The sequence below is a fragment of the Zootoca vivipara genome, chromosome 2 (assembly GCF_965207765.1).
Source record: "Zootoca vivipara chromosome 2, rZooViv2.hap1.1, whole genome shotgun sequence".
Lineage (NCBI taxonomy): Eukaryota > Metazoa > Chordata > Lepidosauria > Squamata > Lacertidae > Zootoca > Zootoca vivipara.
In genome coordinates this window covers 12501258-12526610 of record NC_142584.1, presented here as the reverse complement: position 1 = coordinate 12526610, position 25353 = coordinate 12501258, and the positions used below count along the sequence as shown (strand labels likewise).

The 25353-nt window shown below is 45.7% G+C and overlaps 2 protein-coding genes across 5 annotated transcripts in view; one reads left to right on the top strand and one right to left on the bottom strand.

Annotated features, from left to right (window-relative positions):
• The window catches only part of GLS2 (glutaminase 2), a 46468-nt gene extending 24877 nt beyond the window's left edge, over positions 1-21591 (top strand). For 3 of the 4 annotated variants that reach the window (XM_088662935.1, XM_035103603.3, XM_060272035.2), the window contains 14 exons: positions 71-150; positions 1640-1803; positions 3562-3620; positions 4680-4712; positions 6218-6276; positions 8158-8224; positions 8450-8500; positions 11481-11657; positions 12500-12631; positions 13511-13603; positions 15076-15137; positions 16024-16100; positions 17555-17618; positions 18275-21591. In XM_088662935.1, coding sequence (XP_088519061.1) covers positions 71-150; positions 1640-1803; positions 3562-3620; positions 4680-4712; positions 6218-6276; positions 8158-8224; positions 8450-8500; positions 11481-11657; positions 12500-12631; positions 13511-13603; positions 15076-15137; positions 16024-16100; positions 17555-17618; positions 18275-18431 — 1275 coding nt within the window. In that variant the 3' untranslated portion in view covers positions 18432-21591. The remainder of the gene's footprint in view (positions 1-70; positions 151-1639; positions 1804-3561; positions 3621-4679; positions 4713-6217; positions 6277-8157; positions 8225-8449; positions 8501-11480; positions 11658-12499; positions 12632-13510; positions 13604-15075; positions 15138-16023; positions 16101-17554; positions 17619-18274) is intronic. The other variant, XM_035103611.3, reaches the window with a different exon arrangement.
• On the bottom strand, positions 19527-23916 carry SPRYD4 (SPRY domain containing 4). The gene is made up of 2 exons (XM_035103655.3): positions 23691-23916; positions 19527-21117 (listed from the first exon to the last, which is right to left on the bottom strand). Exons 1-2 carry the CDS (start codon positions 23914-23916, stop codon positions 20570-20572), a joined length of 774 nt encoding a protein of 257 aa, XP_034959546.2. The 3' UTR covers positions 19527-20569.
• Positions 23917-25353: the final 1437 nt, after the last annotated feature.

Below are 25353 nucleotides of genomic sequence, written 5' to 3'. Positions count from 1 at the left end.
GAGAACCATCCTTCACACACACCCATCCCCATTGCTAAATTTGGGGCTGATTTCTCATTCCCTTTTCTAGGTGGCCGACTACATCCCACAGCTAGCAAAGTGCAATCCAGAGCTCTGGGGTGTGTCTCTTTGCACCGTGGATGGTCAACGGTGAGTGAAAGGGACTCCAACCTTAAATGTGGGATTGAAAACCAAGAGACAGGAACAGCTTTCCTGCTGAACTTTGTTGGGTGCTGTCAGGCTTCAGGGACTTGGCTTCCTCCCCCCACCCCACCCCTTGACAGTAGATAAGCAGAACAAAGCGAAAGGAGTTTCTTACCAGTTAGAGATTTTAATGATCACAGCGAGAGAACAAAGAATCCATTTCTTAGAATGAAGGTGCTCCCAATTAAGGGTTCCACCCACTTCATCCCTAGTCACCCACGTCACTACCGCCATTTCCGCATCTTGCAACCTGATCTCGCAACCATTGTGCTTTCTGAGCAGCCACCTTATCTGCTCTCCTTGACCTTGGGCTGAGTGGATGGACGCTTTTCAGCCAAAGGGAGTTTAACTCTCTCTCTCCCAGTTTTTCTCCTAGCTGTTCACCACCCAGTTCTTCCCAACTTCAGTCTTCTGAACTATGTCCCTCTGCAAACCACTGTTCCAAATCTACTGTCCCACTGCTCCTGGGAAGATTCAGGATCCTGAGCAGGGGGTGGGGGGAGGCTCCCACCATTCCTCCTCAGCACGGTCCCTGACAGGTGCATATTAAGGAGGCAGAGAAAGATGGTGCCTTCTGTTGTCAGATGTGCCTGTGGACCCCCGTAGAGTAAGGCAGGGATGGGGAACCTTGGGATCTGGGACCATATGTGGCCCTCCAGTTTTCTGTGTCTGGCCCTCGGTGTAATTCCCATGGCAGATCTATTCCTGGATGCAGACTAGGATTCCGGAATGTTCTGGCCTAAGCCTAGACTAGTCGACCACGGGACTTGCAGGGGATTCTGGAAGGAAGAGCTACCAGTCTGTACGTAACTGTGAGCAAGGAAAGTGCTCTGAAATAAATCTCTTCACATAACAAACATAGTTGAAGTTCGCGAAGTTCTGGTTTTTAATAGCCCCAGGCCTCTGAACTCGACACCTGAACCCCTCCCAAAATCACATTTCTACCAACCCTGCTCCGCACCCTCCTTAAGTGTTTTTTGCTTGGCTAAAATTTGTCCTTGAACTCTGATAAGTCCTGCTTACCTGGATAGAGAACAGGGTAGAAGTTGGCCAACTGCACAAAGGTAACATTTGCATTCATTGATCCTCCAACTTTTTCCTCTGCCTCCATCCATCACTGGTGTGCTGCTCCCAGAAGTTTGCTGAGAAGGGAATGTGGCCCTTGGTTTGAGAAAAGACCCCCACCGCTGGAGTAAGGGGTTTCAGTAATCCTATCCAAAACCGTGGAAAGCCACTCCCGGTCAGTACACGTAACGCTGAACTAAGTGAACCAAGAGTTGGTAGAAGGAAGCTTCCTATGTAACTACGACTACTAGCACCCATAATTATTAAAAATAATAATTTGGTCCCCTTGCCATTTTATCATTGGCGAGCTGAAGGTGGCAGGGATAGGGTGGCATCTTCTGTCCTCAGTCGCCCTGTCTGTCCCTCCCAGGTATTCCATGGGCCACACCAAGACGCGATTCTGCCTGCAATCGTGTGTCACGCCCCTAAAATACGCCGTCGCCGTCAGTGAACTGGGCACTGACCGAGTGCACCAGTATGTCGGCAAAGAACCCAGCGGGCTGCGTTACGACACGCTTTCTCTCGACGAGGAAGGTAAGGTCGGCAGAATTCCAAATGACGAAGAATGGAGGAGTGATGGAGAGGAGCCAGTGTGTCTCTGTGTGAAATACCAAGGTTTGGATCCTCGCTGATCCAGCCACAAAGCTTACAAAGTCCTCTTGGGCAAGTCACTAGCCATGTTCACACGTAACACTAAGCCATGGTTTGGCTCTATACAAATGAGCTGGAATGAACCCAAGCGAAGCTTTGGAGTTGCGTGTCCCCCCCCCCTTCCCATACTCTCCAACGTTTCTCTGATGAAAACAGGGACTGTGAGGAGGTGGAGACTTTCAGTCTCTGCAATGGATTTTCATGGAGTGAGACCATCAGGAGTGACCTGCTGTGCTCATTGGGGCTGACACTCAGCCAGGTCTGCGCAGGTCGTGTTTTTGCTAATAAAGAGTTAACCGTTGTTGTTGTTGTTGTTGTTTTAATAAAGAGTTAACTCCACTTGCTTTGTGTGATCTACTGCTGGCTTGCTCTCGGCACTATAGCATGGGAACATGAACATGCGAGGTTGTTACCATCAGTCATTCCAGAACACTCTGTGTGTGTCCCTGTGTCAGACAAACCCCCCATAATTTGGGGCCAAGCTAAGGCAGGCATCCCCAGACTTCAGCCCTCCAGATGTTTTGGACTACAATTCCCATCTTCCCCGACCACTGGTCCTGTTGGCTTAGGGATCATGGGAGTTGTAGGCCAAAACATCTGGAGGGCCGCAGTTTGGGGATGCCTGAGCTAAGGCATAATAAGAGGCAATGTTCCATGGTCATGTTCCACAATTATCATTGATGCCAGCTGTATATATTTATATGCAGTCAAACTTTGGTTCCCAAATGCCTCCATTTTGGAACCTTTCGGCTCCCGAACGTCGAAAACCCAGAAGGGAGTGTTCCAGTTTTCGAACGTTTTTTCAGAAGCTGAACATCTGACACAGCTTCTGCTTGAGTGCAGGAAGCTGCTGCAGCCAATCGGAAGCTGCACCTCGGTTGTCGAATATTTTGGAAGCCAAATGGGCTTCCAGAGTGGATTACGTTCGACAACCGAGGTTTGATTGTATTTATATTTAATTTTCTTACATTGACATCCAGCTTTTCTTCCAAAGTTGTGTACATGTAGCTCCCTGGTGGTCCCCCATCCAGGCACTGACCAGTCTCAGATCTGCTGAATAATAATAATAATAATTTATTATTTATACCCTGCCCATCTGGCTGGGTTTCCCCAGCTACTCTGGGCAGCTTAGCTTCAGTAAGATGTTGTACCATCTTCATGCTACACCCTTGGTACATAATTGGATGTTGTTGTTTAGTCGTTTAGTCGTGTCCGACTCTTCGTGACCCCATGGACCATAGCATGCCAGGCACTCCTGTCTTCCACTGCCTCCCGCAGTTTGGTCAAACTCCTGTTCGTAGCTTTGAGAACACTGTCCAACCATCTCGTCCTCTGTCGTCCCCTTCTCCTAGTGCCCTCAATCTTTCCCAACATCAGGGTCTTTTCCAAGGAGTCTTCTATTCTCATGAGGTGGCCAAAGTATTGGAGCCTCAGCTTCACGATCTGTCCTTCCAGTGAGCACTCAGGGCTGATTTCCTTAAGAATGGATAGGTTTGATCTTCTTGCAGTCCATGGGACTCTCAAGACTCATAATTGGATAGGCAAACAATATTATGTTCTTGGGCTGGCTGTAGGTTTTGTCTTGGTGGACTTAAGCAAGGTGAAGTTTGAGTAACCCTGCATTTTTCTTTCTGCGTCCAGGGATCCCTCACAACCCTATGGTGAATGCGGGGGCCATTGTCATCAGCTCTCTCATCAGGGTAAGGTAGCTGTAGCCACAGTTCCAGAGGTGGGCTTGGGTTGCCCTGCACTCGATAGTACAAAAAGAAGAGGGCACATCACATTAAGGGGGTAGAGTGAGCACACCTGCGGAACAACCAAACCCTGTCCTGAAGAATATGATCTGGAAAGGAAAGTGGTCCATGCTTTGAGAACCGATTTTGTCCGTGGAAGTTCTCAAGTCATGGACAAAACTTAACAGGAATAACTGCGTGAGGACCGCCTTTGTTGCCACCCAAAAGCAAGCAGAATCGCAGGACCATAGAATAATGAAGTTCACAGCTCAGGAAAGTAGTGAACGAGCGGCTTCGTACCTGGTGTCGCTTGGATCTTCTCAGAAGCCAAAAAAGTTGGTGCAGTTTTGAAACCAGTGGTTTAAATCAGTGCAGTCAGTCGGACATCTTGTTTCAAAATGGCACCCAAATTGTATCCAAGCATAAGAGCAAAACCTGCTCCTTGGTCTCAGGAACGATTGTGCAAAATTTGATTACAATATTTTAAGGGGTGTTCAAATGAAGAGTGAACTGACAAGCATTTTTTCAAACGATATAGTAGATTATGTTGGTGTACCTCAGCCAAGTTAGTGGTTGTCGTTACCAATGGGTTGTAACTTAGAATGGCACCGAGTACCAAGTGTGGCCTTTCTTCCTCAGTAAAGTGTAAACCTCACAGCTTTACCTGAGGTCTGGACTACAGCAGTTGTGGAGCGACTCCCAAGTTAGGTGACTGACCCGCAGCAGCAAGATCTGAATCCAGATTATTGCCCCTAATTTGAAAACATGGTCCGGGGGCTCTGTGGTTGACCTGTATCTCTAAAATACACAAAATCATAGCCATTGTTAGCAGGGTGTATGTGTGCTGTGACATACTCTCTGCCGCTGAATTTTAGTCCTACTCAGAGTAGATCCTTTGAAATTAATGGACATGACTAACTTAGGTCTGTTAATTTCACTGAGTCTACTCTGGGCAAGACTTAGCAGGATGCAACAACTCAAAAGTTTTTCAGAACTCAACTGACTCCTTTTCTTGTTTTCTTTTAGATGGGCTGCAAGAAAGCTGAGAAGTTTGACTACGTGAGTGTGCCATTTGCCACTTATTTCAAATCTCCATTTCACAGTTTCCCAAGGCTTAGGTTTCTCAGGATGGCGGAAATCTATTCACTGGCCAGTCAAAGTCATTTCTTTTGCAAAACAATCCCGAGTTCTGATTTGGTCTGTGCTTCCAGAAGCCCTTGGAAGCTAGTGCTGGAGGGTGAGGAACTTGCAGGGCCCACAGAGGTGTGCTTTCAAATGTTTGTTTGTCCTCAGCTAAATTGCGAAACGACAGCAATAATTCTGAAAGGTCCAGTTGGAGTTTGACTTGAGGCAGCTCTAAACTACCTCAGCCCAGTATACCTGAAGGAGCGTCTCCACCCCCATTGGTCCAGCTCCAAGGGCCTTCTGCTGGTTCCCTCACTGCGAGAAGTGAGGTTACAGGGAACCAGGCAGAGGGCCTTCTTGGTAGTGGCGCCCGCCCTGTGAAACGCCCTCCCATCAGATGTCAAGGAAATAAACAACTATATGACTTTTCGAATCCCTGTGACGGGGTGAGCTCCCGTTGCTTGGTCCCAGCTCCTGCCAACCTAGCAGTTCGAAAGCATGTCAAAATGCAAGTAGATAAATAGGAACCGCTACAGCGGGAAGGTAAACGGCGTTTCCATGTGCTGCTCTGGTTCTCCAGAAGCAGCTTTGTCAGGCTGGCCACATGGCCTGGAAGCTATACGCCGGCTCCCTCGGCCAATAATGCGAGATGAGCGCGCAACCCCAGAGTCGGTCACGACTGGACCTAATGGTCAGGGGTCCCTTTACCTTTACCTTTACCTTATGACTTTTAGAAGACATCAGAAGGCAGCACTGTTTACGGAAGTTCTTAATGTTTGATGTATTTATCGTGTTTTTTATATTCTATTGGGAGGCACCCAAAGTGGCTAGGGAAACCCAGCCAGATGGGCGGGGTATAAATAATAATAATAATAATAATCAATGGCAACTCTCATCAATGGCATTATCAATGGCAACTCTCTGTCCATCTTCTGCCATGGGAAAGTTCCCTATCTATAAGCTAATACACGTAGACCAGGCATCTCCAAACTGCGGCCCTCCAGATGTTTTGGCCTACAACTCCCATGATCCCTAGCTAACAGGACCAGTGGTTGGGGAAGATGGGAATTGTAGTCCAAAACATCTGGAGGGCCGAAGTTTGCGGATGTCTGATGTAGACTATCATCACCATCATCTATTATTATTATTATTATTATTATTATTATTATTATTATTGCTGCTTCTGCTACTCAATTAATTGAATACTTCTATTCAATTAATAAATAAATTGTTAAAATAATAATAATACTAATGGGTGCCTATTAGTATATTATGCAATACTAGTATATTATGTAACATAAAATGGACACTGGGGGGGGGGGGACTGTTCCCCAATCGACAATTTCAATAAGCAGGAAAAGGAAAGGAAGCTAAAGAGAGTTGGGGGCGGTGATCTGGATCACACACATATCTGGAAGACCTTCTTGCTTTGATCCTAGGTGTTGGATTATTTGAAGAAGATGGCCGGAAACGAGTATGTGGGATTCAGCAATACCACGTAAGCCCAGCAGGAGGGGCAATGGCATCCTGCATTGCTTTCGCAAGAGAAGCTAGTAACCTTGTTTTGCTAGTAGCGGGTGTTGTTGTTGTTTTTAATTTAAAAAGTGTGGATGTCATTAAAACCAGCACGTAGGGCAGGGAACTCTCATTTTTAATGTAAATGATAATTCCTGAAGGGTGGTGATATAAAAATTAATAAGTTCCCTTAAAGGGAGATCAGCGTCATAAGGAGGGCTGAAATCTTCTAAGGCAGTGGTTCCCAACAGGTGGTCCGCGGACCCCCAGGGGTCTGCGAGCTATGCCAGAGGGGTCCGCAAGATGCTATTAGAATAAAAAAATATATTAAATATATTTCGTATGATAACAGATTTTTTGTTTTGGCCGCTTCCTGCATGAGCAGAGTCTAGCGCAAAACTAGAATTAGATAGAGGCAGTAGTTCTGCTGTATGCCGTTAGGTGGCGCTTTACAAACACTATTGTTTTGCAAAGAGGCAGCGCGCACATTCTACTAATGCTCACCTCCCCAAGATGCTTTGCGCGCGTCGGCTTCATTTGTGCGCTACTGCACAGGTACCCTGTCTTCTCCATTCCCCTCCCTCCATTCCCCTTTTAGGATTAGGAATTAATGGGGGTCCTTGTCACAATAGCGGCTCGATGAGGGGTCCTCGAGAAAATTTTGTTGGGAACCCCTGTTCTAAGGAGCAGATAGACCTAGGCTCCTTTTGGTCGGGATAAAATGACAAAGACCAAAACCCAGGGCTTGTAAAGCAAAGCGTGATCTTTATTTTTTTAAAAAAGACAGAGGTCTGTTATAACAGACGTTCCCCCCACACACCCCAAAAGCAGAGGTGGCAAGAGGAACCCCGAACAAAAGAACATTTTCCCTTATATACCTTTGGCTGTACATGTAAGTGGATGGAGCGGGGGGAAAGGCGGGAAGGGGAGATTAACATTTTCAGTAAACAGAGTACTTGTGAGCTTTATCTGTGAATCTTCTGGAAATGGCACCCTGATTATTCTGGAGATGGCTTGATTACAGTGATGTCCCTGAATCTTACCTTCCAAGTCCCGGACTGCAGAATCCGGGACCGGCAGCTGTGTGACACCGGAAGTTGTGTCGACGTAACTTCCGATGTCGCTTTGCCCTTCTATGGGCACCCAAAATGGCCGCCACCGGCTTCGAAAGTTGCTTCTACGCATGTCAGGAAGTGCGTCAACGCAACTTCCGGTGTCGCTCTGCCCATCTATAGGCACAAAAAATGGCCGCCGCCGACACCGGAAGTCGCGTCTATGCACTTCCGGACATGCGTAGGTGTGACTTTTGAAGCCGCCGGCGGCCATTTTTGGTGCCCATAGAAGGGCAAATCAGAAAGAAAGAAAATGACCGCCGGCAGGAGAAAATAACGGAGAAAAACGGGAGACGAAGTGATACGGGGGACCACCGGGAAAAGGTTAGTAAACACGGGGGTTTCCCGGGGAAAACGGGGTATTTGGCAGCTATGCCCTGAATTTGTCAATATGTAAATACAAGTATTGTTGGTAAGCGGTTGGGTGTGAAGAGGTATTAACATGAAATCCTGTCTATCCTGTTTACTATGTGATTTATTCAATAAAGTTCTTCGTTTTCCTGGGTAGCCTGGCCATTCCTTTGAGATGGAAATCACTTTAATTCTTGAGACAATGAGAAAGTTCCTTCACCAGAGAAACATTTGGTCTTTTTTGGGAGAATCAAAATGGTTTTTCAGGCCTGTCTTCCTGTACTGTTTGCTTGGTATATTTATGAACATTTATTATATATATATGACCTCAAAATTCTTATAACAGTGGGCAACCCAGAATCTGGACAGAAAAATCAAAGAGAGTGTGTGTCTCTTTATAGGTTTCAATTGGAGAAAGAAACCGGAGACCGGAACTATGCCATTGGGTACTATCTTAAAGACAAAAAGGTAAGGAGGAGGAGGGAGTTCTGTTTATTTTTCGATGGCTTGCTTGTATTTCGTTAAAATTCCATACAAGACTTAGAACCAGAAAATGGGGCAAAGGCAGGGAAACATTGTTCCAACAGACAAGGGACCCAATTTGGGTTGCTGGATGATGTTGAGAGAGGGTGCATGGATCGATCCTTGCTAGTGTCTGATGTGGCCGTATTCATTTTCTTCCCTGCGGCGCAGTGCTTTCCACCGGGAGCGGACATGACAGCAGCCCTCGATTTGTACTTCCAGGTGAGCTGGCTTTCTGGACCCCCCATCTCAGCTGGAAATTTGGGTTCCCCCTGAGTTATTTTCCAAGTTAGGAGGACCGAGCCTGAAAGTGTAATCCGTGAGAGGGATGAGTACGCGAGATCTTTCCTCTGGGTGTGGCAGTACTGCAACTGAACCCAGTACTGCAGGGTTTTTTTTTTTGTGGATGCCTGGATCTATTAAATTCAGTATGTAACCTGCATCTCAAGGGGAAATAACCATCTGTTTTAAAACATATCAAGAATATATTATTTAGCTATTCTTAATAGCTAACAGAGATAGCAAGGTCACCGTTTCGAGAGGGCAGGGCGGGTGCTGTTCCCAGTGCAGTGCTTTATAACATTGGTTGTTGTTTCTGCAGAGCTCTTAAAATGCACAGCTTTTTCTGCCATTTAATCTTGAAAATATCCAGGATTAGGCCTTCACTAGAGTGGAAATAGTGAGGCACTTGAAGACTTCCACAGGTTATCCGAGCTGAAATTCTTTCCAGTGTATCTGGCACATAGCTTTGGCAGAGAAACTGATATAACAAAGCAAGATTTATTCATTGTAGCCACACATGGGTAATGCATGCTCATTCTTTCTGGAACAAAACTCTTACCACGGACAGGCACAATATACTATTCATTTATCTCGTGGTTTCCCTGTTTCCCCCATTTTTAATACGTAGTCATAAAGTAAGCCATGGCAGGGTTTTTAAGCATTTGAGAAATATAAGACATACCCCGAAAATAAGCATACTTCTGCACCGCGGAAACCAACCCCCACAGGCACCTCCACTCACACTCCATGCAGCCGGCACTGCAGGAGCGCGATCAGCTGTGAAGCGGCGCTCCAAGAGCGCCGCTTTACAGCTGATCTCGCTCCCGCCTTGCTGGCTGCATCCCCGCGCTCCGCCTTCTCGTCCCTGCTGCTTCCGTGCTTGCCGCCACCGCTGGGCTCACTGCTTCTTCCTTGCCCGGCCCGGCCAAGGAGCTTGGAGCGCCCTGCAGCGGTGGGCAGAGCGCCTGAGCCAGCGGCCTCCGCCTGGCCCAGCCAAGGATGCTTGCCGCCCCGCCACCCGGAACCGGTGGCTGCTGCAGCGCCGAGCACTCAAGAGAGCCCAGCAGTGCCCTGAGCCATAAAAACTGTACCGGTAAAAAAAAAAAGACATCCCACCGAAAGTAAGCTACCCTGTGTTTTTTTGAGGAAAAAAAGTTATAAGACGGTGTCTTAAAAAAGGGGATACACGGTTCTTATGTGTAAAATTATCTTGTATTCCTGTACTATATCTAGTTCCCCTGGCCTATGTTAGTTGTTATTGGCTAACCATTGCCTGCTGCATTTTAATGAAAGTTCAAGAAACACATTTTAATGTATATAATATATAATACATTTCCAGGAGTAGGCCTTGAATCTCAGTGTAAATTTTGTCTCTCTAGCTGAAATCTGAAATGGCACTCCAGTCTTTACAGATAAAACATGTTTTTCAAAAATCACAATAACCTGCCCACCCGCCAATAACTTCAGTTATGAAAAGCCAACCTCAGTAAGACAGATTTTCCCCAAACACCCAAACAACTGATTCTAGAAAAGCATGGACAAGTTCAGGTACAGATTCTGCAACACACAAACTCCCGAGCCAGGGTGAGTCTGCTCCCCAAGCAGATTGAGGAACCTGGTTTGAAATTTCCATTGATTTATCTTGATTTGAATTCTTAGTGCCCAAGTCTGTCCCAAAGAGGGCATTCTTAGAAATTCAATTCTAGGTTATCTTCTAGGCTGGTGATTCATGATGGAACCAAAAGTCCAGTCCAGTTTTGCTTCTTTTCCTAGAAGCAATCCATACACTGCTCAAAATCAGGCAGATTCTAGTTGATTTTCGGATCAGTGCTAAGGTTCTTTTAGAACTTATGCAAACCTTCGGGTGGGGTGGGGGAATAGATGGTAAATCCCATCTTGGACTAGGCTGCTTCAAAGTGCAGTTGAGGAGAGAGAATTTCCATGTTTGAATTGTAATCCATGTAAAAAAACAACCTATTGTACCTAGAATGTCAGTGAAAAGGGATTTCTCCCACATATGCTACTTTCCCACATGAAGGGAGATTTTGACGTGGGGAGTATTCAAATGCATAATCTCCCACCTGTAATCTTTAAACTGGAAGGACTGCATATTTTTCTCTCTGTGTTAAACAGAGAGTTGTGCCCTGCAATGTCATGTCTCAGCAGAGTCCAGGGTCCATTTCGGGGACTTATTTCTAGCTCTAGACCAGTGGTGTCCAAACTTTTTTCAAAGAGCGCCAGATTTGATGAAGTGAAGGGCCGTGAGGGCCGACCAAAGGGCCATCCAAAGTTGTTAACATTTTTAAAGGATTTTACCCTAGGAAATAAACTGCCACAGGGGCCGGATTAAACCAACCAACGGTCTGCCGACGGTCTGAGAATCAGCATGTTTTTACATGAGTAGAATGCGTCCTTTTATTTAAAACTAGCTGGCCCGGCCACGCATTGCTGTGGATCATCCGTGTGATTCCCCCCACCCTGTGTCAATCCATGAGGTATCCCGCCCCCTCCTCCCCCCACCCCCGAAGTTTTTGTTTTGTTTGGTGGGATGTTTTTTTGAATTGCTGGTGGAGGTTGATAGAAATCAAGGGGAAATTAAAGTAAAATGGGGAAGTATAATGCACTTTTGTAATTGTGTTTTTACATGAGTAGAATGTGTGCTTTTATTTAAAATGCATCTCTGGGTTATTTGTAGGGCATAGGAATTCGTTCATTCCCCCCAAAAAAGTATAGTCCGGCCCCTCACAAGGTCTGAGGGACAGTCGACTGGCCCCCTGCTGAAAAAGTTTGCTCTCGACACTGGAACCTATTATGATTCTCATACCTTTGAATATTGCTTCTTTGTTAATGATATAATAACGACTTTTCCTCCCGTTTTCCCCCCTAACCCTTTCCCTTTAACCCCCTCCACCCTGTAAAGCTGTGCTCTGTGGAAGTGACTTGCGAGTCCGGCAGTGTCATGGCGGCCACACTGGCCAATGGTGGCATCTGCCCCATCACGGGCGAGTGTGTGTTGAGTGATGAAGCCGTCCGCAACACCCTCAGCCTCATGCACTCGTGTGGCATGTATGACTTCTCAGGGGAGTTTGCCTTCCATGTAAGTGTATGCAGTATCTCTTGGTGGGCTGCAAATGGGAGACAACTATGTGTGCTTCCGTATTGGAGGGTGTGTGTGTGTTTGTGATGATGATAATGATGATTTATTGAATTTATATGCCGCTCGATACCCGGGGGTCTCAGGCAGGGGTGCACGAAGGGGGGGCGGAGGGGACGGTCTGCCCCGGTTGCCACTGTAGGGGTGTGTGTGACAAGATGGCCCGCTGCCTCCCCCCAGCTGTAGAGCGGCCGAGGGCATGCACACAGTCTGTATGGGTGCCGCTTGTGCACTGTACTGTATATCCTAGTACTGTATATCCCAGTGCAATCTAAGCTCTTTTGCACCATGTAGTCTGACCCAACGAGGCTGCAATCCTATCCCCACTTACCCGGGAATAAGTCCCGTTAAATTCAATAGGGCAAGTGTAAAGATGGTTAGGATCGTGCTGTGAGTCTGCAAAGAGCTTCCTGAATATGATCTTAAGGCTGTAATATGCTTTAGATCGGGTCTTCCCCATGTCCTTTTGCCAGAATTAACTTTCTCATCCTCCCTTGTTGCATTTTTGGTTTAACATCCACTGCCAGGTGCATTATGCTTCTGAATTCCAGTTGCTGGAAACTACGAGAGGGTTGTGTTCAGGTCTTCCTTGTGTGCACTTCTAATAGGCATCTGATTGGCCACTGTGGGGAAAGGATGCTGGCCTAGATGGGCCACCGGCCTGATCCATCAGGCTCTTCTTATGCTCTTACAAAACTTGAGGAAGTATTCTGTACCACTCAAAGGCAAGCTCATTCCTCGCCCTTCATCTAATTTCCCTCCTGCTTTCGCTTCCTCGTTTTCAGGTTGGTCTACCTGCCAAATCCGCCGTCTCTGGCGCCATCTTGCTGGTAGTGCCCAACGTCATGGGTGTGATGTGTCTGTCGCCCCCTCTGGATAAAGGTGGCAACAGCACAAGGGGGATTGGGTTTTGCCAGGTGAGTTTCCCCACATCCGTAAACAGAAGGGCTAGAATGAGCTCTGATTAAGCAGTCAGGGCGGACCACCTGGTTGAAATGGGACGGGTGGCTTGAGGCAAGTCACTCTCCCAACCTCCATTCCAGTGGCATTTGGTGAAATTTTCCGCAGGGGAACAGTTAGGGCCTGAGGCACCAGCTTGCAAGGGTGATTGGGAGGGATGTTGTGTGTGAGAGAACCTCACCTCCCTCCCTAAGCCAGCCAGAAGCTTCCTGGACTTTTGGGGGGGAGGCGCCAGGTTAACATTTAGGGGACTATCCTAGTCCCCCTAGTCCAATGACTACACGCCTACTGCTCCATTCTGCCGACCTGGTGTTTTGGGCTACGATTCCCTTCAGCCTAAACTGGCTTGAGCTGACGGGAGTTGCAGCAGTTACATGTTGGGGCACCAGATGGATGGAAAGCTGTTTGAGGAGTAAAATGAAAATAACAGCAAAACTTCGTCCGCACTGAATGTTGAAGTCTTCTTCTGTTCTTAAAGGAAGCAAATGCATTTCCCTAATCTATAAAGATTTAGAAGTTGCCTGATTTTTTTTTCTGGTGCTGACGTCGAATTTTATTTAAAACCTTCAAAGGTTGGGTTTCCCAAACCTGGATCTCCCACTGTTTTTGGACTACAATTCCCATTATCCCTGACCACTGGTCCTGCTAGCTAGGCATGGTGGGAGTTGAAGTCCAAAAACAGCGGGAGACCCAAGTTTGGTAAACACTGGTTTAACCCTTTGAAGGTTTTATGGTGAAATATTCTTCTTCTGACTTCACACTTCTGTTCCCACTTCTGACCTCTTTCCCTTCTGCTTCACATGCTCCCTGCTACCTTTTGACTCTTATTTCTGCAGGAATTGGTCTCGCTCTTCAACTTCCACAACTACGACAACTTGCTGCACTGCACCCGCAAGATGGACCCACGCCGTGAAGGAATCGAAGTTAGAGTAATGACAGAAACGGTTGTCTGAAAGACAACGTCAGATTTTAGTGGAAGGAGGCAGAAGTGAAGCTTGGGATGGGATGATTAAATATATATATATAAATTGCACCAATGACTCATCAGCATATTATGAGAATAAGCTCTGGATTCTACGCTGTTGGGTGCTTTGAAGATAAAAACTTTTTACTTGTCAGGCTGGCAATGACTGGACAAGTATTTCAGTGGTGCCTCGCCAGAATGCCGTGTAAGACGAATTTTTCGCTTAACGAAGAGATTTTTCGAGTGGAGGTTGCCTCGCTAGATGAATTCGTTTTGTGAAAAATTCATCTAGCGAATCACGGTTTCCCATCGGAATGCATTGAAATTCAATTCATGCGTTCCTATGGGCAAAAAAATAAATAAATAAAAATTCAATGTATTCCTATGGGATTCGCAAGACGAATTTTTCGCAAAACGAATTGACTCACAGAATGAATTAAATTCGTCTTGCGAGGCACCACTGTATTTACAAACTCCTCCAGATAGCTTCTGTGATAAATCCCCTCACCTCTCACCTTCTCGGTCAATAAATAACTCACAGAAATATCCAAGCAGCTCCCAGCTGCCACCTCCTTTCCTCAATACCATCAATTCTTTGTGAAATACATTCCCAATTAAATTACATTACAAATACTAACATTTTTTGCTTTAGTTACAGGTAGGTAGCTGTGTTGGTCTGCTGTAGTAAAAAAAAAAATTCTATCCAGCAGCACTTTAGAGACCAACTAAGTTTGTTATTGGTATGAGCTTTCGTGTGATACCAATGACAAACTTAGTTGGTCTCTAAGGTGCTACTGGAAGGAATTTTATTTTTTGCTTTAATCAACATGCGTACGTTGGGAGTGTTGAACACCTCCAAAATGAGGAGGACTAGAAATGATATACCAGACATAACATTTTGAGTACAGTGGTACCTCGGGTTACAAACGCTTCAGGTTACAGACTCCGCTAACCCAGAAATAGTACCTCGGGTTAAGAACTTTACCTCAGGATGAGAACAGAAATCGTGCTCTGGCGGCGCGGCGACAGCAGGAGGCCCCATTAGCTAAAGTGGTACCTCAGGTTAAGAACAGTTTCAGGTTCAGAACGGACCTCTCCGGAACGAATTAAGTTCTTAACTCAAGGTACCACTGTACTGTGTGTGTGAAGTCACAGAATATGAATAGTGTCAGCTGTAGCACATTCCATAACGTTCAGAATGCTTTAAAATAGGATTAGGCAAATTCATGGAGGATAAGTCTATTGGTGGCTGCTAGCCACAAGGGCTATGCATCGCCTTCAGTTACTGGGAATCACAGTTGGGGATAGTGCTGTTGTGCCTGGGCGCTGCTTGTAGGCTTTCCGTGGGCATCTCATTGAGCTTAGTGAGAACAAGCCTTTGGCTTGATCCAGTAAGAATTTTCTTACATTCTTAACACCTCGCTCCATCTCTTTCAGAACAAGACCGTGGTGAACCTGCTGTTTGCCGCCTACAGTGGCGACATCTCTGCTCTTCGGAGGTACGGGCCAGCCAGACTAGGGGAAAGACAGTGGTGGGGAGAGATTTCTCGAACTGCCTTTCATCAGGGATGGGGAACTTGCAGCCCTCCAGATATAGCTGGACTACAATACCCATCAGCCAGCATAGCCAGTGGCCTCAAGGATTATGGGAATTGTAGTCCCAACAATATCTGGAGTGCCATAGGTGCCCCATTCTTGATCTAGTTCAGCGTTTCCCAAACTTGGGTCTCTAGCTGTTTTGGGCTACAATTCCCATCATCCCTGACCACTGGTCTTGCTAGCTAGGGATGATGGGTGATGTAGTCCAAAAAAAAACAGCTGGAGACTCAAGTTTGGGGAACACGGATCTAGTTTATCTGACAATATTTTAAATTGCTCTGCATGGTAGTCCTCCTCAGAGTAGGCCCATTGAAATTAAGATACATGACTAGGTAAAGGTAAAGGGGCCCCTGACCATCAGGTCCAGTCGTGTCCACCTCTGGGGTTGCGGCGCTCATCTCGCTCTATAGGCTGAGGGAGCCAGCGTTTGTCCGCAGACAGCTTCCGGGTCATGTGGTCAGCATGACAAAGCCACTTCTGGCGAACCAGAGCAGCGCACGGAAACGCCGTTTACCTTCCCGCCGGAGCGGTCCCTATTTATCTACTTGCACTTTGATGTGCTTTCGAACTGCTAGGTGGGCAGGAGCTGGGACCGAGCAACAGGAGCTCACCCCGTTGCAGGGATTCGAACCACCGACCTTCTGATCAGCAAGCTCTAGACTCTGTGGTTTAACCCACAGCGCCACCTGGGTTAGATACATGACTAACAGCCCATTAATTTCAATGGGTCTATGAGCAGAACCAGCATTGGAAATAACACTGACCCCCTTCTTGACATCCTTCTAGATTTGCCCTGTCAGCCATGGACATGGAACAGAAAGACTACGACTCCCGCACAGCTCTTCACGTAGCTGCAGCTGAAGGTAGCATGCTGGGGACACAAATGTTTCATGAGTCTAGGGCCATGTTTGCACCTTGCAGGCTTACACAGCCCCAATGCACCTCAGAACTTGGGTCGTGCACTTCTCTGGTGCCCTTCTGCCCAGTGTTCGAAATTAGCCAGGCGCTTTTTGCCCCTGGCTATGGACCACTTTGTGTCCAAGTGAAGATGCCTGGATGCTAGGACGGTGCCTGACATCTCCACCATCTGAGGATCATTGGATATGGACTGTTGCCATACCCAGGCATGACCAAACTTGGCCCTCCAGATGTTTTGGGACTACAATTCCCATCATCCCTAGCTAACAGGACCAGTGGTAAGGGATGATGGGAAGAGGTTTCCATTAGAGATGGAAATGTAGGGTCCCAAACCAGAGGTGGATAACCTGTACCCACCATTCCAAGATCTTGTTGGACTCCAACTCCCATCAGCCCCAGCCAAAGTGGCCGATGCTCAAGGATGGTGGGAGCTGGAGTCCAGCAGCATATGTAAGTTTCTCTCCTCTGCTCTAAACTTTAACATGTCTCCACAAACTCTATGCAACCATAGGGGTAAAAGATGCAGGAATCTCCCCCCCCTTACATTCCCAGCTAATCAGTTTTCTGTGTTTTAAGACAAAAGTCAATTTCAAATATTTTGACTAAGCAGGACTGTACAAAGTAATGCTTGTTTTACATTGGGACTGGGAAAAATCCCAGGCTTTCATGTAGGTTATTGGGTATTTTTAAAATAAAAAAATTCCTTCCAGTAGCACCTTAGAGACCAACTAAGTTTGTCATTGGTATGAGCTTTTGTGTGCATGCACACTTCTTCAGATACCATCACTGTGCTCTCTGCAAGCTATAGGGGCTTGGGGGCCGACCAGGGTGCATTTAGGAAGAATTATATACCTGAAGGAGCATCTCCACTCCCAGCTCCAAGGGCATTCTGGCGGTTCCCTCATTGTGAGAAGTGAAGTTACAGGGAACCAGACAGAGGGCCTTCTCGGTAGTGGCACCTGCCCTGTGGAATGCCCTCCCATCAGATGTCAAGGGAATAAACAACTGTCAGACTTTTAGAAGACATCTGAAGGCAGTCCTGTTTAGGGAAGCTTTTAATATTTGATGAATCATTGTATTTTAATATTTGGTTGGAAGCTGCCCAGAGTGGCTGGGGAAACCCAGCCAGATGGGCGGGGTATAAATAATATATTATTATTATTATTATTATTATTATTATTATTATTATTATTATTATTATTATTATTATATCTGTTTCAAGGCAGCTTAGATTTACAGTTTCACTGTGTTTATTGTGGTGAGTGAGCTACTTGCTCTGTAATAACCTTCCTGCAATTCACCAACTCTCTGCTTAAATAACTTTGTGACTTGTTGGGAGGGGGGGTGGGGAGGCCAAGAGGTTGAAACTTAAAATTCTGTGATTCCTCCCCCTGCCCAGGTCACCTGGAGGTTGTAAAGTTTCTGGTGGAAGCCTGCAGAGTAAATCCTTTTGTCAAAGACAGGTGAGGAACAGTAGGCTCATGAAGGACTGGGGAGGGTCCAGCTGACTCCATCCTTAGCTGGGACATCAGGGATTGCCACAGCAAGGTGAGACAAGGTGTCAGAGAGCCTGTTGGGCCTTCCCATTTGGCCCACTGGTGTATTTTGGCCCAAACCACCCCTACCTGTCAACCTGTCCATCATCTGATGACATACAACATCGGGTGCACGACAAGTAAACGCATGGAGCCAAACTGAACAGGATTAATTGGGCACAAACTTTAACCTTGCTTTTTCCTTTCCAGTAGCAGAAGGCACTTTTTGAATGAGGTACCCATCTATGGTGGCCGAGAAAGACACCCATTTTTATTTTTTTTAAGCACCAAATTCTAGCTTGATATGAAGAATTAACAATGTACTTAAGAGCATGCTCCCAATTCATCCTTCGCAGCTGCAACCATGACTTTAATTCAAACTGCACCAACAAAGATGCACTCCTGCTTCTTCCTTTGAACTTGAATCACCTAGCATCATACCTCTTTGGGTGACTGACAGACAGGCAGTCCCAGCCACCTATCAAAGTGGTCCGTGTTCAGTTCTAGGTTAGGTCTACCGATTGGATCCAGTTTCTAAATAGATAGTAGCTGCACATGCCTTCATCCTCTTTCTTTCTCTGCAGGTGGGGGAACATTGCCTTGGATGATGCTACCCAGTTTAATCACTTGGAAGTGGTGAAGCTACTCAAAGATTACCAAGACGCCTACATATTGGGATCCAGCCAGGCCCGCAAAGCAGCTGAGAACCTTTCCAAGGAGAACTTAGAAAGCATGGTGTGAAAATCGTCAGCTATTATGTTAGCTGCATTTCAACACAAATTTAACTAGGTCAATTGCTCTCATTTCTGAAAGGAGGCAGACACACCAGTGGACTTACTTCTGCTTAGGATCTGAGCTGAGATATGGGTGGGCGGGTCCATCCTCAAGGCTCTTCCTGAAGTTTCATGCGGTCAGTCTCCCAATTCTTGGGTTATAGGAAACACCTACACTAGTTAGTTCCATGCACAAGCTGAATACTTGGTGACACAGCTGTAAACAGAAACTGAGCTAGCAGCTATTGGCGAGTAGGATCTTGTCTCTTAAGAGCTGACACTTCACACTGCCTGTAAATCTAAGCAGCCACTGCTACATAGGCAAAAGGAATTTAAGGGCCAAAGTAGGCCTGCCCCTTTGCCCTACACTGTTATCCCCACTAAGTACTATGAGTTTCTGTTGCTCCCTTCTTTCAAATAATTAGGAACCTCAGCATGCAGTCCTAGTATTTGTGTAACTCGGATGGGGGAAGCTTTCAGGCTGTGATTGCAGAGTTTTATCTTTTTTAACATCGCCATTTGATCCACAATTTGTTAGGGTGGTTTGCAAAAGAAAAATACTTTTAAAACACCAGCTTTGAAGACCAGAAAGGGACAAAGTGCACACCCACCTCAAGCAGTGCCTGCAATGCTGGAGATAAGACAATCTCTCTGGGCCTTAGTTTCCTAGACAAACTAAACATTGCCCTAACTTTCCAGACAAGCCCAAGGATAAAAGTGGTAAGATCAAGAGGTGTGGAGTGATGTGGCAATACGGGTAGACAGAGTTACAACCCTAAGCATATTTGTTCAATATTTAAGTGTTAAGTCCCAACTGAATTTGCACGAGTCGAACAAGTCAGAATTGAACTCTGGAATAAAGAGAGAAGTCCAGAGGAGGAGATGTTTCATCTGGCTCCCAAATGGTAGTCTTCACAGAGCCTATTCCTTTCAGCAGCAATTCTAGACTGAACAGTGTTTGTTTGTTTGTATGAAAGCTTTTCTTAAACCATGGGATATTTTACAGGAAAAAGCACTGGTCAGTCTAAAGCAGCTTAGGAGAGCACCAGCAGAAAATACAATGTTTCAGATAAATTTATTTTTATTGATTGTGATAACTACACAACTGCCAGCACACATACAGTTAACAGAATGTTGCTCTTCCTTGATTCAAAAAGATAGCTCCTTGTTGTCTTCAAGTTGTGTTCCATAAAATAAAGCACACCTCTGGAGAACACTTCAGTGTGCTAGATCTGAGAGAACTGTGAACAGGGTGATCATAAATAGTTGTATCAAAACCTTTCTGGCTCGATCTATACCCCATATATTGCTGCTCCATTAAACATAGATAAAACCCTGTACAGGGAAACTCCTGCTAAGCCAGGATATAATGGAATAAGGTGGGATTATTGGGCTGTGTATTAAAAGAAAGTAATTCCTATATAACTAATTATGTGCAGCAAAGTTTATCAGTACAGGAGGATTAGAGCTCCAGTGGGTATGTCAGCATCTTAGATGCAGGCTTAGTTTGTCCTCCCACTGGCCCAGCAGAGGGCAATGGTGGCTATGCATTGTACACAGAGACATCCAAGTGGGGTTTCCCTGCCTTCAGACATCTGAAAGCCTAGGCAGATACTTAGGCTGAGCCAGAGGACTCTATAGATTATTCAGGGGACGGGATAACAGCACCAAAAGTTGTGGCTGATCACACACAATAGCTGCAAAGAAACAAATTTGACCGTGGAGCAACCACATACATTTTTCCGTATGGACAAACCCACAAAGCTAATTTAAGCCAAACGTATCCCGTGTTTATAGACGGCCAACCAACCTCGTTTTACGAGAATAAAGGAGCAGAAACAGAAAATCAGAATATGTGGCCCTCAATGCTCTGAATAACATCTTACTACATTCCAAATGAGATATGTTTCAACCCGGAATCCAGAGGACTCATCTTTTCCTAAGAGAAAACGGTCAACGGGCTGAACGGTAATATATAGATAAGAAACTTTGGCTCCTATGACAAGGGTATTGCAGGAGAGGGATTCCTTCTTTTATGTACCTCTGAAGCTTCGTATTGCAAGCAGATTGTCCGTCTCTCCAAACATGACTAAGCTTGAGAGGTTTTCAGTTCCTGTCGAGATTTTCAGGTACATCGAGGCCTGAATGTGTGATCAGTTCACCATCCCAGAGGGCAAAGGCGGGCACTACGGGGCCTTGGAACTCAGCAAAGATGCTGTGGACGGACACATATTTGCTTACATCCACCAGGCTGAGTTTCTTGCTGTTGTAGTCCAAGAACAGACCCACTCTCTCTGGGTGGCCGATGTTCTTGATTGGAGTGGTCTCATTAGCGAACATGGCATTCCAGTGCCGGTTCGCATAGGAAAAAACCCAGGAGCGGTCATCTACTCCAATGCAACCTTCCCGGGAGATGTCCACGTCTGCTACCCCTATGCGGAATTGCTGCGATTCTTTGACAGTCACTTCCCAGTAGTGGCGCCCACTGGAGACAGCCACGTTACCCAGTACTACAGCCCAGTCTCTGAAGCGTTCAGGATTCCGGGGAACGCTGGTGGGGTCAATCCCCACCATACGGTAAATGACACCAGTGTTCTTTTTGAACAGATCCAAGCTGCTGTGGGCCGTTCTCTCATCCAGCTTGAAATTGATCTCTGCAGTAAGAAAGAAAATTGCATGAGAGTGCATACATTTTGCTGCTACTCTCAGAAAGGAAGCAAGAAGGTTAGCAGAACCAGTTTACGCTGTGATCGCCAAGGATTTCCCCCACATAGGCGAAGAGATGTTGCTGGACTCCAACTCACACCATCCTCAGCCAGAGTTAGAGTCCAGAAACATCTGGAGGACCACATATTCCCAATCCCTGACCCTGCCTTACAGTTACATTTGTTGAACTAAGGGAGCTATTATGTTTCCTTCTGCACAGATAGATGTTACTAGAAATAACAACACACTTTGACTATAGGGAAGGTGTACTGTACTTGCTAAATAATAAGACAAAGCATAAGACATCAACTTGGAAAAAGGGTTAAGGAAATAGGGCTATCATTCAATTAGACATTTTAGTTGTTCCAATCAAAATCTGCATCAGTTTCTGTAAGAATAAAAACAAATATTCTAAAAACAAAGTATGGTTTTTCTTCAGATTCATGTATTTTCCTGAGATTACCTCTTTATATATATATATTTATATTTTATCATAGCATGGACAACAGAGATTAGGCTATCCCTGTCCAGTTAAGGGCATAACTAGGCCACCAGCCATAAATATGGAGGGGAGTGTGGATTATAAACAAGGCCACTCAAATTACAACACTCTCCCAGCTGCAAAATGCAATTCCCACAAATGCTATGGTTACCAACACAACCATTCAGAAGGAGGCTGGGTAGTACCCAGCTGTGCCATGTGGTAACATTATTATTATTATTATTATTATTATTATTATTATTTCAGCTGACACCAAAATTATATGCTTTTAGGTACCTGACACAAACGTTCATGTGTTGTGGCAGAGGATGGGAGGTTACGGGTTTGCTTCTATTATATATTTTGGGGCGTATTTTAGCCACTTTATAGCCAAGAGTCAGCATTCAGCAGTCATCCATGTAGCATTATGAATCAAAAGGCAATCTTACCCCAGAAGCTACACAGTTAAAAGGTAAAGGGACCCCTGACCATTAGGTCCAGTCGTGACCGACTCTGGGGTTGCGCGCTCATCTCACATTATTGGCCGAGGGAGCCGGCGTATAGCTTCCAGGTCATGTGGCCAGCATGACAAAGCCGCTTCTGGCAAACCAGAGCAGCACATGGAAACGCCGTTTACCTTCCCGCTGCAGCGGTTCCTATTTATCTACTTGCATTTTGACATGCTTTCGAACTGCTAGGTTGGCAGGAGCTGGGACCAAGCAACGGGAGCTCACCCCGTCACAGGGATTCGAACCGCCGACCTTCTGATCAGCAAGCCCTAGGCTCAGTGGTTTAACCACAGCGCATCCATGTAGCATTATGAATCAAAAGGCAATCTTACCCCAGAAGCTACACAGTTACACACACTCAATTTCTGTAAGGGTTTTCATAGCAGCATAACTGTGCCTCTGTAGTAATTGTATAGACTACAATAGATCAGATAGATAGATAGATAGATAGATAGATAGATACTCTCTCTCTCTCTCTCTCTCTCTCTCTCACACACACACACACACACACACACACACAAAAACACTTACTGACTTACATTAGGGATATCTGGAATCAAATAAGAACTTCCTGCCTGCAAAGCCTGTGTTTTAATACTGAGCTACAGAAGCCCTCTTTAAATCATACTACGTATTAATAACTGCAAAACTATTGGCAACACAGTCTTGCAGGAGAACCAAGAAGCATTATAAATGGCAGATTTATGGGGATGGGGGCAGAACCAACCTATCTGTAATGTGATGGGTCAGTTAGTTAAGTATTTTAAGTATTTCCCAGAAGAAAATTATAGGGGTAGAACTACCTAAACAGTATAGAAATTTATTCATGTATGCGACTACAGGCAAGAATGTGATTTGCCCAAAAATGGAAAGAAGATGATCAGATGAAAGAAGAATGGACACAAAAACTTGTGGTCTCTACAGAAATGGCGAAACTAAGCCCCTGCACCTCCATGACTGCAATAATACATATTATATTCAGCTTCATGTCTAGGCTAAGCTGATTTATTTATAGCACTTACACACCGCTTAATAATAATAATAATAATAAATTATAAGCAGGTTCCATACAATATTCTATAAAAGTCGCAACAACACATATGCCATGCTAAACTCATTTTGCTGGCTAAAAATCAGATGTTCTGAGGCCCTTGAAGTATCCCGCCTCTTTATGAAGGGCTTTGCTACTCATTAGCAAATAATGGTACTGCTATTATTATTATTCTTGTTGTTGTTAGCTACTTAATACGAGCGACTCAAGGACTCTTAATTGGCAAAAGAGTCGACTCGGCAGATGCCCTGCGCGTTTAAGAGCACAGTAGGAGGCAGAAGTTCAACAGGTGCAGGTTTGCTCGATATGACGATACGGAGCCCTCTGCCTGCTGAATTTCTACCTGTCCCTCAGGTATCACAGCCCGACGAAAGGAGGACGAGCAACCCTAAACACGGTGTCATCGTGCCCGAGGTCGCAGAGAACGAAAGAAACGCTCGAAAGCAGCGCAGAGCCGCTATTGGGTATAACTGCAAGTACCTCTCCGGGGCGCTTCTCCCCCTAAACGGCGCCCCGCGACACACAGCCTCAGGCCTCGCTGCTTCAAACCCCTCAGCATGGGCGCCGCCATTTTGGAAAGGGCACTGCTCAACCACGCGTGGACGGCGCCTGCGCGATTGCTCCTTAAGGCGGCTGCGGTCGCCATCTTGGAGGAGGGCAACGGTCGCCTCCGCTTCCGCCCCCGCCTGCGGATCTCTCCCGCCATCTTAAAGCCAGGCTGTCGCTATTGGTCCGGGAGAGCCGAGCTTCAAGGTCGCCATCTTCTCATAGGGCGCGGTGGTTTCTGACGCCGCCGGCGCCATCTTGAAGCGGAGGGAAGGCTGGCGAGGCCGTCATTTTGTTCCTGTTAGCGGGGTAGTGCGTGGCTGTGGGCTAGAGAAGAGAAATTGTCGAGATTCTTTGGGAACAAACCCAAATTGTTGAGGGTTTTTTTTGGGGGGGGTGAGAAACCTCCCCCCCCCGCCCCAGAAAATAGTGATTTTAAGCTTTTGGGTTTTTTAATATATAATTTTATTGATTTTTTATTTATTTACAATTTAGAATACTCATTTACACATCCTTAAAATATCCATGACTTCCCTTCTGTTTCCATGGTTGATTTTACATACCATAAATCCCTGCATGTTTTACATAAACTAAAGCATTCAGTATTCCATTACTGCACCCATCAAAATGCATTTTCACTGTTGAATTTTATCTTAATGCTGCCAACATTTTCAAGCGTGCACAATTTCCCCCCATATATGCAGTACTGTAAACATTTTCCAATCTTCTCTAAACATATGTTCTTGTTCTCTTATTCTATATGTTAAATCTGCAAGCTGCACATATTCCACCAGATTTTAAGCTTTTGGAGCTGTTACCGCTGCCATACATCTGGGTTTTCCCTGACATTTTGGCAAATTTCCCCCCTGAAGCCATTTTTACACTCAAAAACCCAGGACGTGTCAGGATTTTTCTTGACGTATGGGAAGCCTAGTTAACCTACTTTGCTAACAAGTGCGTCCAGGAAGAACTTTACATATTGCAATTTCTATCTGCTCTTAAACTTTGCTATAGGAATAGGGTTGTCACCTTTGCTCTGGCAAAATACAATTCCCATCCCCTCTGGTGCTGAAGTGACTCCAAAGCAATCCATTAAAATCTATTGCAGCCTAAAAGGGTGGCCCCTCTGGAATTTGTCACATGAATTTGTCACATGAATTTGTAAATCTGGGCAGAGAATTCTGCATGACTATTTCAGGCCTGTGGCAACACGTCTAAAATGGAATATGAGCCAATTAAAACTACTTGTGGTTGTGTAAACAGGTGGCAACAACAACAAAACACCATCCCTTGAGCCATCCTTACTTTGGGGATAAGAAATACACTAGTGACTAGGAAAATTGAGACTGGAAAGGGTGTAGAAGTAATTTGCAATCAGAATCTGCTGACTTGGACTTCATTAATCTGTGTCATTGCAAAGGATTGTGGGATGCATTGCACTACAGTAATTATAATTTGTCCAGGAAGTCAGTCATGCTGGACGTCAGATTTGCATGTTGCTTTAGACATAGTGGTTGTCCCAGTGGTCATTTACGGATGTGTCTCCTTTCTTTGCTGAAAAACAGGTACCGGTATGTGAGATATGGATGAGACCTTT

Bases quoted from the DNA above. Each gene is read 5' to 3' on its own strand.
- SPRYD4 (XM_035103655.3), bottom strand. From the start codon at position 23,916: ATGGCGGGAGAGATCCGCAGGCGGGGGCGGAAGCGGAGGCGACCGTTG. The intron at 21,118-23,690 runs GTACTTGCAGTT...TTCTTACTGCAG, and splicing joins GGGAGAAGCGCCCCGGAGAG to AGATCAATTTCAAGCTGGAT.